This window comes from Sciurus carolinensis, chromosome 11 (genome assembly GCF_902686445.1).
Source record: "Sciurus carolinensis chromosome 11, mSciCar1.2, whole genome shotgun sequence".
NCBI lineage: Eukaryota > Metazoa > Chordata > Mammalia > Rodentia > Sciuridae > Sciurus > Sciurus carolinensis.
This window is the reverse complement of record NC_062223.1, coordinates 50,677,493-50,690,536: the sequence shown is the minus strand read 5'-3', so window position 1 is coordinate 50,690,536 and position 13,044 is coordinate 50,677,493. Positions and strand designations below refer to the sequence as shown.

General features: G+C 33.4%; 1 protein-coding gene across 3 annotated transcripts in view; it reads left to right on the top strand.

Moving 5' to 3' along the window:
• Positions 1 to 13,044, top strand: part of Ano3 (anoctamin 3) — a 441,314-nt gene that overhangs the window by 332,478 nt on the left and 95,792 nt on the right. For all 3 annotated transcript variants that reach the window (XM_047517051.1, XM_047517052.1, XM_047517053.1), the window contains 3 exons: positions 4,309 to 4,353; positions 9,442 to 9,573; positions 12,565 to 12,671. In XM_047517051.1, the coding sequence (XP_047373007.1) occupies positions 4,309 to 4,353; positions 9,442 to 9,573; positions 12,565 to 12,671 (284 nt within the window). The remainder of the gene's footprint in view (positions 1 to 4,308; positions 4,354 to 9,441; positions 9,574 to 12,564; positions 12,672 to 13,044) is intronic.

Below are 13,044 nucleotides of genomic sequence, written 5' to 3'. Positions count from 1 at the left end.
AAAAACATACATCTAAAACTTGAAATATAGTTGGTCCTCCTTATCCATGACCCATGGGCCTGGATTCAAACAACCACCAATCAAAAAATCTGAAAAAACATTGCATCTATACTGAACATATACTGACTTTTGTGGGCCATTATTCCCTAAACAATACAGTGTAATAACTACATACAGAACATTTACATTGTATTAGGCATTATAAATAATCTAGAAATATTTTAAGGTATACTGTAGGTTTACACAGGTTAGTACTTTGACAGTTTATGTAAAACACTTGAACATCTGAAGACTTTTGTGTCTGGGGAAGATTCTGTAACCAATTCCCCAAGAATATTGAGGGATGACTGTATACAAGAAGAATAAAGAACTATAAATCTGAAAAGTATTAATCACTTTTTAGAACAATATTTTTTAAACTGTGTAAAAAATTTACTGAACTATTCCACATAACTATTAGTTTTCAAATCTACTACACTTCATAAAGAAATTTGCAAATTTATTATGAAAGTTTATTAATTATAACCTATCCTGCAAAAGCTTTCAGTTTTATTATATGAAAATGAGTCTTGAATGTTTTTTAATTTTCTGACTAAACATATCTGTAAAGTTTTATTATAGCTAAGATGTCTAACCATTTCTTTCTTGTCTTTTCTTCCAAAATATATATGACCTATTGTGTTGGACATATTTTTCAAAAGCAATCAGGAAAATTTTAGGTAAAATAGTTGTTATCATATCATAAAGGACTTAGCCTAAGTCTTCTGTATTTCATATATATCAAAGTTCACTTTTAGCATTTTTATTTTGATTCAAAGGTGGCTCCTGTTCATTTTTACCTCCCTCTCACATTCAAAGAGTCAACATATTTCAAGAAGTTTCAGTGATCTAGCAATTTCTCAGGTTGAGTTCCTAGATGGGGTCAATTTCACTTTTCTCCTCAAGTTCATCCTCCCACAAATATTTTAAATGTAGTAAATATGGGGTACTCTTTTAAAACTTTAAGAACAATATTTTTGTACAATTAGGATTAAACTTAGATCACTTTTTATGCAAAAAAGCCCACTCAAAAATAAAACAAAAACATGGAGGAGCTTATTATATAGAATGAATAGAAGTAAAGTCTCTTAACTTATCAAGGAGCAGTAGGCACCAGGGCCCCCTGCATCAACTGGCTTCCTCACTTGGCCCAGCAGACATCGCCACAAGTGGCCACTGACTGTGTGGGGCGGACAGGAAACAGTAATTTCAATAGTTATTTCCTTATACTTTTGAGTGGTAATTGTAAGAGGTAGGTAGGTGGATAAATTCAGCCCTAATGGAAGGAATAAAATGGCAGAATCTTAACACTGAAAACGTAAGGGGAAAATAAAGCTCCGTATGTGAACAGTTTGCAGTTAATAAGTTACCAGATGGAGAATTAAAGGTAGAAAGGATTTGCTACTGTAGGTTCATTTATGCAGGAGAACAAATGGGGAATTGCAGGTTGTTGACCACTTCCTGCATTAAAGATACACTATATATTGTTGGGAAAATTGAATTAGAAACAATCCCTCAAACACAGAATACTTTGCCACAATGATATACAAGAAAGAAAATTATGTTGTTATTGAACAAACATTAAACCACTTGACAGTCAGTGGTCTAAGCAAGTGAAAGGGAAATCGCTTCCTGTTACATAGCCAATAAGGTACAACTCTTTGCATACTTGTTCGCAAGATAAACAGTAAAGAATCCTTAAGTGAAAGGTCTTGGCAACACTATTTTCAAACATAATTCATTGTGGATTCACCAGATAATTGGTGTGTTCATTGTTTTATTGGCTTTATACCAAAGAACAATTAAACCTATGTTTCTTTGTGACAAATGGTAATTCTGTATATTGGGGCAAGAGTACTACCCTCCCACAAAAACTGGGAGATAGGGTGCTATCCCCATGGATGTTCACATTTTAAAGAGATGGCTCCTAGGTTGAAAGCAGGATATCCTGGATCATCAAGCTGAGGAAATGCCTATGGATTTTTCTGAAGGATTTGTATATGTTTCAAAGAGAAGAGAAAGTACTTATGGAGACAAATCCTCTCAAGGAAACGCGCTAAGAAAAAAGAGGGAAGAAAATTCCCTTGCCTTTGTAACAGGGAGAACTAAGTATCTGAATTTTTAGTTTTCATTTGCTCTTAAAACCAGTGTAAAATGAATGTATATTCATCTGGTATATATTTTCCATTTACCCTTTATTTCTTCCCAAATGTTTTCCAAACAAAATAAATTAAGAGAAATACAGATTAAAAGCAATCAGTATAGAGAATAGTGTTTAATCCAAATATCACCCCTCCCCAGTGCTTTTATAATTCTCCTCACTGATCCTCTACTGATAATTGCAACTAAAACATGGTCTCCTGTGAATCATGTGCCTGGATTATTTTGATGCTGGAAAAATTTTAAACCAATTTCCTACATCTATAGCTTTAAAAAATACCATATATAGTGAATGATTTTTAAGCATAAAATGATCTCATTTATTCATCAGCCATCTGAGTGCTTACTGTTTATCAAACAATGTGTGGAGTGTTCACCAGTCACACAGAGTCAAGTAAAATAGAACTGTTGTACTATCAATCACATACTGAAATATAGTTAACAGTTATTAACCTCAGATTAAATGGCTCAAGACTGTCTACACAGAGGAGGCTCAGAAACAAGATGGACTTATAGTATAATAGGGATTAAATGTCTGCATACAAACTTTTTACTATGTTTGAGAAAATTGAGGGAAACATTTAAAATGGGATTTTAGGATAGATAGAGGAAGTTTTGAAATTCTATATTTGAATTTAGTGTTGGGATATTTAAGGGGCACCATTAAAATTCTTTTCTAATAGTACAATTAGTGATACAATGAAATAAAGTATTTCAGAAAGTTTTAAAGGCAGCTAATAATAAGAACTAAATTTGGTATCCTGACTCAGTTCTGCTTCATGGAGGTCACCCCATGAAGGAGTTTGCAGGTCCTCTAAGTTGGTTTTGGTGGTTAAAGAGAAAGAGGCATTTTACAAGGCCCAAAATAACACTCCCAATCTTCAGGTTGAGGATGCAGAGGTCATTTAGGAGACAAAACAACCTACACCACAAGAATTTTTACTTTCTCCAAATCCAGAGAGAGTTAATATTATATATATATATATATATATATATATATATATATATATATGTTAATATTGTATATATGTGCTATATATCCCTGCTTATAACATGGACATTCCCCCATTCCTTTCATCGGAAAGCTACATATTAGATCTGAGACCCCTCATGGTCTGTGCCTTGTTCATTGATCCTGACCACTTTTATGATGAGCCTCAGTTTCCTGAATCTTAAAATGCTTGTCCTGGTCCCTTGTCCATCTTATATGTTGCTACCTCTGTCTGGAAGTGGTATGTATAACACTACCCAGAGGTTTACTTGCACTGTGCCTCAAGGTAATACATCCTCTGAGAAGGCTTCTCTCTATCCTTTCTCTTCCACCTATTAAAAACCAGTTGAGAGCCCCTTCCTCAGTATTTCCATAGCACTTCCTGTTTTCCTACATTGTCACACTTAATTATATCTAGTCCCTTATTTCCTCAACTGTTAAAGAAGTACCTTGAAGGTAGAGATCTTTTTGCTCTACATTTTTTTTTTTAAATTCACACAGTTTATTGGCAGGAACATTGGACCAGATCAGCCCAGAAGGAAGAAACAGTGCTTTATATCAAACCATTCTGAACTTTTTTTACATTCATTTGTGTAGCTACCTTCCTATCATCACGAAGTAAAAACTACATGAGGAGAGAAAAACATAATTATATTTCTAACCATCATAATTCTTATTTGGGAACAGACGCCTGTAACACAAGACAGATTAAAATTTTTAGTGATTATACCTTATCTTTTCTTGGCTCAGTAGAAGTATTTTTTACATATAATTAGGAGGGTGGATAAATGGATGGTTGGGCAGGTGGATGGATGAATGGATGACTTTATATAACATGGTTTTAGTATTCATTGAGTAGCAGAAGACAGACTTTAAAAAGAGTATTTAAAATAATATGTTCCAAAAAGGCACTATTGATTTTTAAATGGTTTGTTATTAGAAACTTCAATTCTGAAATAAAATGATATGAACTCATTTTTTGTCATATATTATACTGACTTATTTCATTTGTTTGAAGTTCTGGAGCATATGGACCTTTGATATTGAAATACTGAGTATTATTTAATGATGTCACTCTTTGCTTTCACTTTTCTCAGATGATTTCTGTTATTTTTCAGGAAAAAATGCTATTACACGGATCGGAGGAGTAAATCAAAGGGCAGGTTGGTGAATAATGCTTGCTTTTATTATGACCAACTTGGCATTTAGTGAAAAAATTGGAAGAAACTTTATTATCAATAACAGCAGTTGCAAATTTTAGGATGAACATTCTATTGATTTGTTCAAGCAAAATTTAAAATTGCTTAGGCCAAATTGAACAGTGTTTAAAATCAGGCAATCTTTTTGTTACTATTTATCATTGTCATTCCTGGAATCCTCCCATGATATAATATTATGGAAGGATTTAAATGCAGGTTAATATCTTAAGAGATTTTAATTTCAAAAATAATTATAAAATTGGGATCAATGAATAAATGATGACCCACTAGAGTAGATAGAACAATATACCTATCACAGATTTTCAGGGACATTCAGTGAAATTATCTTATTAGGAGCACTAGAAACCAGAGTAATGCAGTGGTTTACTAAGGTCATAAAGCATCTTTTGCATTCCAAATCTAATTTAATTCTGCCACCTTAAGCTTCTTCTCTTATCCTAGTATTAAAAATGAGCTTCTTTACAAGAAAAAGCTTCCTCTGAAAGCCTCAGCTATTTACCTGTTGTCGTAAAGGGTAGCTATAGAAGGGAGTTAATCAAGTCACAATTCTAAGACAGAAGAAATTCTTCAACCTGAGTCACTTTGGCACTGTTTCACTGGAGGAAATGAGCTTCATTTAATGAACACTTAAACAAAAGGCTTCATACACACAAAAGATTCAATTTACAAAGAAAAAATAGAGGAATGTGGTAAAATGAGTTCCATTGACAAATGTAGTAGGAGATAACAAATCAGGATACACAAAAATAATAAAACCCATAGAGTATGAATAACAGACCTAAAATGGAAAGGATTCAATAAATCTAGTTCCTTTCCCAAAGAAAATCACTTAATATAACTTCAAACTTTATAAACCTTTACAGGAGAATGTTGACCCCTTTTAAATGCTGAATTTAGGTGTGATAGGATTTAATGACCAGAAAGTAAATTGTGGAGGAGAAAATCTTGAAGATAGAATAAATATCACAGAAATTAGTACAAAAAATAACTTTTATAGAATTAATGATGATCCTCAGCCAAGTCATATATTTCTGCCAGGTTAGTGCTCTGAGGTAGCATGAACCCTCATTATTTCCTATGTAGGTAATTGGTCCTGGTCTATGTAACAAATTTCCAAAGTCATATTTGCATAATAAAATCAAAGTCACTGACATATTACAATACCTAAATTTATAACTACAGGTTTCCTTGCTGTACTGTGCATATGCCTGTTCAATGTTGGTTGATTGATAAAGTCTCTTTATTTTGATCCCCTTTAGTAAGACTTTGTAACTACACAGTTACTAGGTTTTCTGTTAAACAAGGATTTTTCTTTCAGATACTTGCAGAAAAATAAATCCCTCATATTGCAATCTTCAAAATGTCTTTATAAAGCTATCATAGTTCATTTTTAAATTTGCATTTAGAATATGTGATAAATATATATATATAAAATATTAAAGAACCATGTTATATGAAAATTGTTCTTTTTTCAACTGAACTAGAAAAACAAACACTGTATCATATATTTCAATGTGTTTGATCTTTTAATATTTTCTGTTTAAGTCCATAAAATTTAAATTTGGTTTCCAATTGTTCCAAATGATTATCAGAGTATCTTGAACCTTAACTATAACCTTCCCCTTTATGTTTTGCTTATTACTAATAGTTTTCTTTGTTCTTTGGTTTCATGAATGCCAATAGGGAGAGGTAGGGAATAAATACTAAAAGAGTTTATAAAATTATATAATATTTTATGAAAAAAAATCCTATTATTTTTCTAAGTTATGTGTTCAATTAAGGAATTGACTGATTCCTATTTTTTAAAAAAGATCTTTGAAGAATAAAATTTAAGAGCAGTGTTTGTATACGTGTGTGTTCCTTATTGATGTAAGATTGTGAAACTTCATCTACAGACATTTTGCAAAGTGAGAAATTAAAATCAAGTATACCCATTTAATTTCATTTGTAACTTTCCTTTCTTGAAGTGAAAGATGTTTTGTGCATGGTTAATTTTGAACAGCAAACACTAGAGGAAAAATAATGGACAGTCAATTATCCAGCTTTTGAAGATCATCATTTCTCAGGGCAGGTTGAAAGGAAATAACCATAGTTTTATTATTGCTGCAATTTACTTTTTATTTGCAAAGCATTTCCACATTCGAATATTAAAGCAACTTCAAAATGACCTGCCAGGGAGTCAGAACAAAGAGTAGCCAGTTTTGCAGATCAAGGAAAATAAATAACTCCCTCGCCATTCCACCCACACTCCCTCCCTCAGCTCTTAGCTGCTTTGGCAGAGTTTGTGCTTTGACTAAGTTGTTTTGAACCTTTAATTCAGATTTATTTTCAGTTTCCATAGAATACTTCGTTTTTCCCTGATTTTAGCAAAGAACTTTGAAACTCTATTAGAAATCATCTTCATATTGTACCATGAAATCTTGCATTTGCAATTCCAAACGTATTAGATTATATTGGTAGCAGAGTGTGGCAATTGCAGCAATAGAAATAGTAGTGGCAATATTTCTTTTCACCATTATTAGCATAAATATTGATTGAGTGCATATAATGTGCTATATATGGTAGCATCAAATATTGTTCATTTAGTTCTCAAAATATTCATTGATTTAAAAGATGAATGAGATCCTTGTATCCTGGTATTCAAATTCAGGCCAGAATACATTTTACCATTGCATCAGGAAATACGTGTGAAAAGCCTAAATTGACAATATTGTTTATGTTCTGTTAGCATGATAACTGATGATTTGAAAGTTCTTTTATTTGGTTTATTTTTAAAAATTAAAATTTCACCTTCATTTCTACTTTGTAATTTCATCAAAGTCAGTAGGTTCTTGGGTGCCAGAGCACAATAATATTTTCTAAGTACAGTTGAATATTTCCTTTTATCTGATTCTCCTGGCCATTTTCTGAAGTAGGACAGATGGATTTACTAGTTCTCCTTAGAGTTAAGGAACCTGAATCTCATAGACTGGAAATGTTTAGTTCGATTTCAAAGACTGGAAATTCAGCTCTAGAACATTTATCCTTTGTTCCTAATCCATTGCTTTTTTAACAAATCTTTTATTGATTCTTTTTAGTTATACATGACAATAAGATTCATTTTGACTTAATTATAAAAGCATGAAATATAATTTGCTCTAATTCAATCCTTAGTACTTCCCTTTTCCCTTCCTTCTTCCCTCCCCCTGTTCCCTTCCCTCTACTTACTGATATTTGTTATTTAGGTATAGGTTTTTCTTTTAATTAGTACCTGTGGATGTACATTGCTTTTTTAAATTTGTTCTTTTGAGAAATGCATGACAATAGAGTGTATTTTGACATATTATACATACATGGAGTGCTAAATTTAAAAAGCTGGCTTAATTTCTCTATAATATACTTAATATATTTTACATGTCTGTGCACTGGCCTTCGGGATATGGGGATATTTTATGATTTTAGAGGCTTTCTTTATAACCAGAAGCAGCAAAGTAAGTGATCACCTCTGATATGAATTGATTATCATTTTAGGTTAGAAAGAAATTCCCTCCAAAACCAAACATGACCTGGCAAGTATTCAATGGTCTAACTTGGCAAAAGAAAAATCAAGATTTTTGCATCTAAACCTCTGTACATGATTTGATTCTTATCTCAAATTTTGCATGATAATTTTTTTCTCATAATAGACTTAAATGAAATAAGTCTTAAGATACAATATTTGCTGCCTGCCAATGCTATCCTATTTTCGAAGGTCATACACATTTAACTAAACAAATATTGAAATATGTTTTACTTGTCTGGGAACATATTTTGTCCTACTACTTCAACTTGCTATTGCAGAAGTTGCCAAAAATTGCCCAGCAGAACCTCATAGTGTGTAAATATTACATGACTTTTTTTAGGGAACACAGCTGTTATTACAGTAACTTAAAATGAAGTTTTTCAGAATCAACTCTGCAATCAATCTCTTTTTTTTTTCTTTTTGTTTCTCTATAATATAAATATGATTCTAATCACTGTGTATGTACCTCCTCTTTTTTTCTTTTTTTTTTTTTTTGTAGTACTGTGATACCAGGCATTGAACCCAGGGATGCTTAACCACTGAACCACATCCCCAACCCTTTTTTATATTATCATTTAGAAATAGGATCTTGAGGAGTTGCTTAGGGCCTCACTAAGTGGCTGAAGTTGGCTTTGAACTCAAAACCCTCCTGCCTCAACCTCCCAAGCTGCTGGGATTACAGGCATGAGCTACCACACTCCATATCTGCATTTTAACAAAATATTCAGTTCTTTTATATGCCCACAGAAATCTTAAAATTATTGCAAAAGCTCTATATCTCAGTCTTCCTTATTGTTAGTGATCAGGTTTAAAATAAAGCACCAAATTGCAACTTTCCAACAAAGTCAATATAATTTTTACTTTATGAGAAAGGAAACTGAGGAAAGAAATAGTTTAATAACTTGTGTAAGTTCACGCAACTAGTGTAACAGAGCTCTGTTTTAACCAGTTTTATGGAACTTCAAAGTCGTTTCTGTTTGTACCATAGTTGTAGCCTCCAGTACTACTAACGTGTGTCAGAGCCAGTTACTCATTTATTTATTTAGTCTCCGCTTTTGTACAGGAATTATTGCTATTTCTTTTTTAAAGAATTAGGAAGGAAAAAACCTATACCTATGGGTAGATTTGATAGATGATAACATGAAGTTTTAATAAATATATCATGTTACTCTGTTTTTATACTCTCTCCTATCATCGTCTTTATAGTGACTTAAGTAGTTTCCACAAGGTTTTCTTCATGAGGATACATAGTTGCCCTGAAAGAATGCAGGACTTGGTTTGTTTTGTTATTTATTTCTTCTGTGTTAAAATAAAAGAACTCTGTGTGTGTGTGTATGTGTGTGTGTGTGTGTGTGTGTGTGTGTGTGTGTGTCTGGTTTTTTAGAACTCATTCCTTAGTACTTGAGGAAACTACGTATTAAACCTTCCTGGAAGGTTGGCATGGCAATGTAATACCACCCACCTTGTTCTATAATGTAACTTTCTTTCAGGATGCAAAATTATTTTAAAAGAATAAAGAAGTGGATGTCCCAAAATCCAATGGTTCTTGACAAGTCAGCTTTTCCAGACTTGGAGGAGTCAGACTGCTACACTGGCCCCTTCAGCAGAGCACGGATTCACCAGTGAGTTCCTGTCTCTTCTGCCACTTGCCTTTGTACCTTTCGTTATCTGTGATTTGTTTATAGAATAAATATTCCTGGGACCATTGTTATTCTTAATGAAATGGGGCGGAGGAATGCCTCATAGTTTTAAAGTATACACTTAGGCTATAAATAGCACTTAGTGAACAATATTAATTCTTTGTTAATTTTAGAATTTTAAGACATTTAAGTAACAATTAATTATAAATTCATATACTCTCATTTGAAAGAGTTAGTCTAGCTCCTAACTCTTTTAATTACTATATTAGTAAGTCACTCAGTTAAAATAGCAATAATGATAACAGTATAATTGTTTTTAGCAATAATTTATACTAACTAATAACTTATTAAAATTATGTGTTTAATTAAATGGTCCATTTTGGCTTAAGCTTAATTAACTCAGGGGAATGAGAATTTTTTAAGGCTTATTGTATGTCTTTCTCCTTACCTATTTATGTATCTGTTTGTTTAATGATGTATTCATTCAAGTAGTATTGAGTTTCTATATGATAAAATTTGAGGATATAAAAGGAACTATGATGCAGTTTCTGCCTTTCTGGTACTCCTAGTCAAAGGGAGAAAACAAACATGAAACTTTTTAATTAAACAATATAGAGTAAACATTAAAGTAGAGATATGCACAGTGTAGTATGGGACCAAGGCTATAGGACCATATGTGCCATTCTGGATTAACCTGTCTTCTGGGATGTTGGAGGTTAAGGGACAAACAAGGCAGCTTTCCAGAGCACCAGATATGTGACACAGCCAGCAGTGAGTGGAAACCCTCCCTTCCCAACTTGTTCCTTTACTTATATTTGAGGTAGATCTAGAAGAAGCCTTTCTAAGTCTACCTCTAAGGAGTTGGGGGAAGATGTAGAAATCCATTCTAACACCAAGACTGGGGAGAGGGCACGTTTTCACAGAAGCTTCTTCAGCCTCCTGCTGGACTTTTGTAGGACCTTAAAGGATTTATGGTGTGCCAGCTACAAAACATTCTTCTGTTTCCTTGAAAACCCAAGAAACCAGACTGATCTTTGAAAAGCATCTATCAGATCACACAGGTGCCTTGCTTAATCTCCCACCCCCATGGCCGCCCATTGTATTTCTAATAAAATTCAAATACCTTTCTTATCATCTGCCCTGTGGGTGCAGATGCTGCAGCCCCTGCCCTGCACTCTCATGTCATCTTCTGCATTTTTCCCTTTTACCTAATCCAGTCATGAGAGCCTTGGTTCTATGAATCAGCCACCCATGTATCATCCCAACCCAGAGCTTTTATTCTTGCTGTTTTCTTTGCCTGACATGCTCTGCCCCCAGACCTCTGCATGGCATTTTCCCTCTTATTATTCTGCTCCCACTCAATGTCACCACCTCAGAGAGACCTTCTCTGAATACTCTGCCTCTGGGCCCCTATTTTCTATGCCATTGTCCCGTTTCATCTTTCTCCATGGACATTACATGTAATTTTGTTATTTACATGTTCTTTTATAATCTGTTTTATTTCTCCAAATAGTAAATCCATGAAAGTAGAAACTTACCTGCTTAAGAACCTGCTCAAAAATGTTTCCTCAATCTAAAGATGAGAGAATTATCAAAATGGAGTACATTTTTTCTGCTCCCTATAATTAGCATTATCCTGACTTTGGTGCTATCCCAGTACAGATAAAACATAGAAACTGTAAGGAACTCATGATCTAATAAAATAGACAAATGTACAGATTAATGTAAATCAATGTTATTTGATTATGAAAGACACAAATTAAATACACATTAAGAGGAAAGGCTCTTGGAAACCCTTTTGAAGGAAACAGCCCTTTTCAACTGGTTAAAAAATAATGAAGTAAGATGGGGAGAAGAAGAACAGACAGAGCAAAATCCAGAGGAAAAGAAGCAGCTAATTTTATGGTGATGATAAACTGAACAACTTAGCAGATGATCAGACTCAAAAAGCCAGATCTGTAAAAAATGAGACTGAGGTGTACGTTGGAGTACAAGCATAGAGATCCTTGGAGGAAAATAAGAACTTTAATTATGCTCATAGTGGACAGTTCCTGACATGCTAAAATAGAGGAGTGCTCTGTGGATCAGAGCTGTGCTTTAAAGTCAGGGGGGAAGTTGAATGTCCAGTTAGGAAAACACTCTTCTGATAACCTCAGCAAGAGGCAATGCCACCCAGATTAAGTAGGGGTAGTGCCAAAGCTAGAGAGGCACTTCAGTTAGACAAGTTGCTGTGCTTGGCAACTGTTTGAATATGGAGGATGAAGAGAAAGCAAAAATTATAGCAGACCTAATACTTCAGACTAAGTGCCTCACAAAATGGTAGCCTGTCATTCAAAGAGATAAAGCAACTGGAAACAGGAAGTGTCAGAACTTGGGTGAGACCCAATACACTCTGTTTTTTATTTTTAGTTTTTGAGGCTCCCAGTTTATGTACATGTTAAAATGTTGCTCTTATTATCATTGACATTCACATGGTCCCCTTGCTTCTCTTTCCAACAAGGGACAATGTAAGGAATTAAACAGAAAAAAAAAAAAAAAGATTATGTATGGGTCTTTGCAAAGTTCTGAAGGTAAGATAAACTAGAGTGTAAAGTGTGGCATGGAGGACCATTTCCATTTTTAATGCATCTATTTGGAATTGAATTGCTTGAGGTGGTACAAAATTTATGTGAGCCAATGGACAATCAATTATCTCCTTGTTCCATGCTAAATGAGAAACATGTGGACACCTAGAGTTCCTCATAAACTTAAAGAAGATACTTAAATAAATATTTGATAATTCCCTGCATTTCCTATGTGTGTATTTTTTTTCTCTGTAAATTGATTTTTTTTAAGAGAATGACTTCTCCTCTGCCTTAAAATATTTCACATGATTAGCTTTAATGGAGAAAACAGATGGGTGATTACCCAGGAACTATGGCTGGATTCTGTGCTCTGCTCTGAATATTAAAACCAATTCCCTCATTTTAACAGCTTCATAATAAACAATAAGGACACATTCTTCAGCAATGCTACACGAAGCCGAATAGTCTATCACATGCTGGAGCGTACCAGATATGAAAGTGGGATATCAAAAGTGGGTAAGAACATTATTTGCAAACATAGAGAAAGTAGATTTTAATTATACCCATAACTATTGTTTATTTTTCAAAAACTGAAACTTTGCCTTCATTCATTAAATGTGAGTGTAGAACACATTGAACACAAATTCGTACACTTTCTATTTTGCAGACTTTCAAAAAATATATTTTGAAGAACATTTGGCTAAATGTATCAAAATGTGCAAATACTTTGGAAGAGAAATTTTGTTTTTTGAAATGTAACCTAAAGTAATAATTAGACTTTTGGATGAAAATATATGTAGAAAGTGGTTCATCATGACTTTGCAATAGAATAAGACTAAAAAAACTTAAAATTCCACAGAAAGGAATGACCAAAGAGTTGGACTGCATC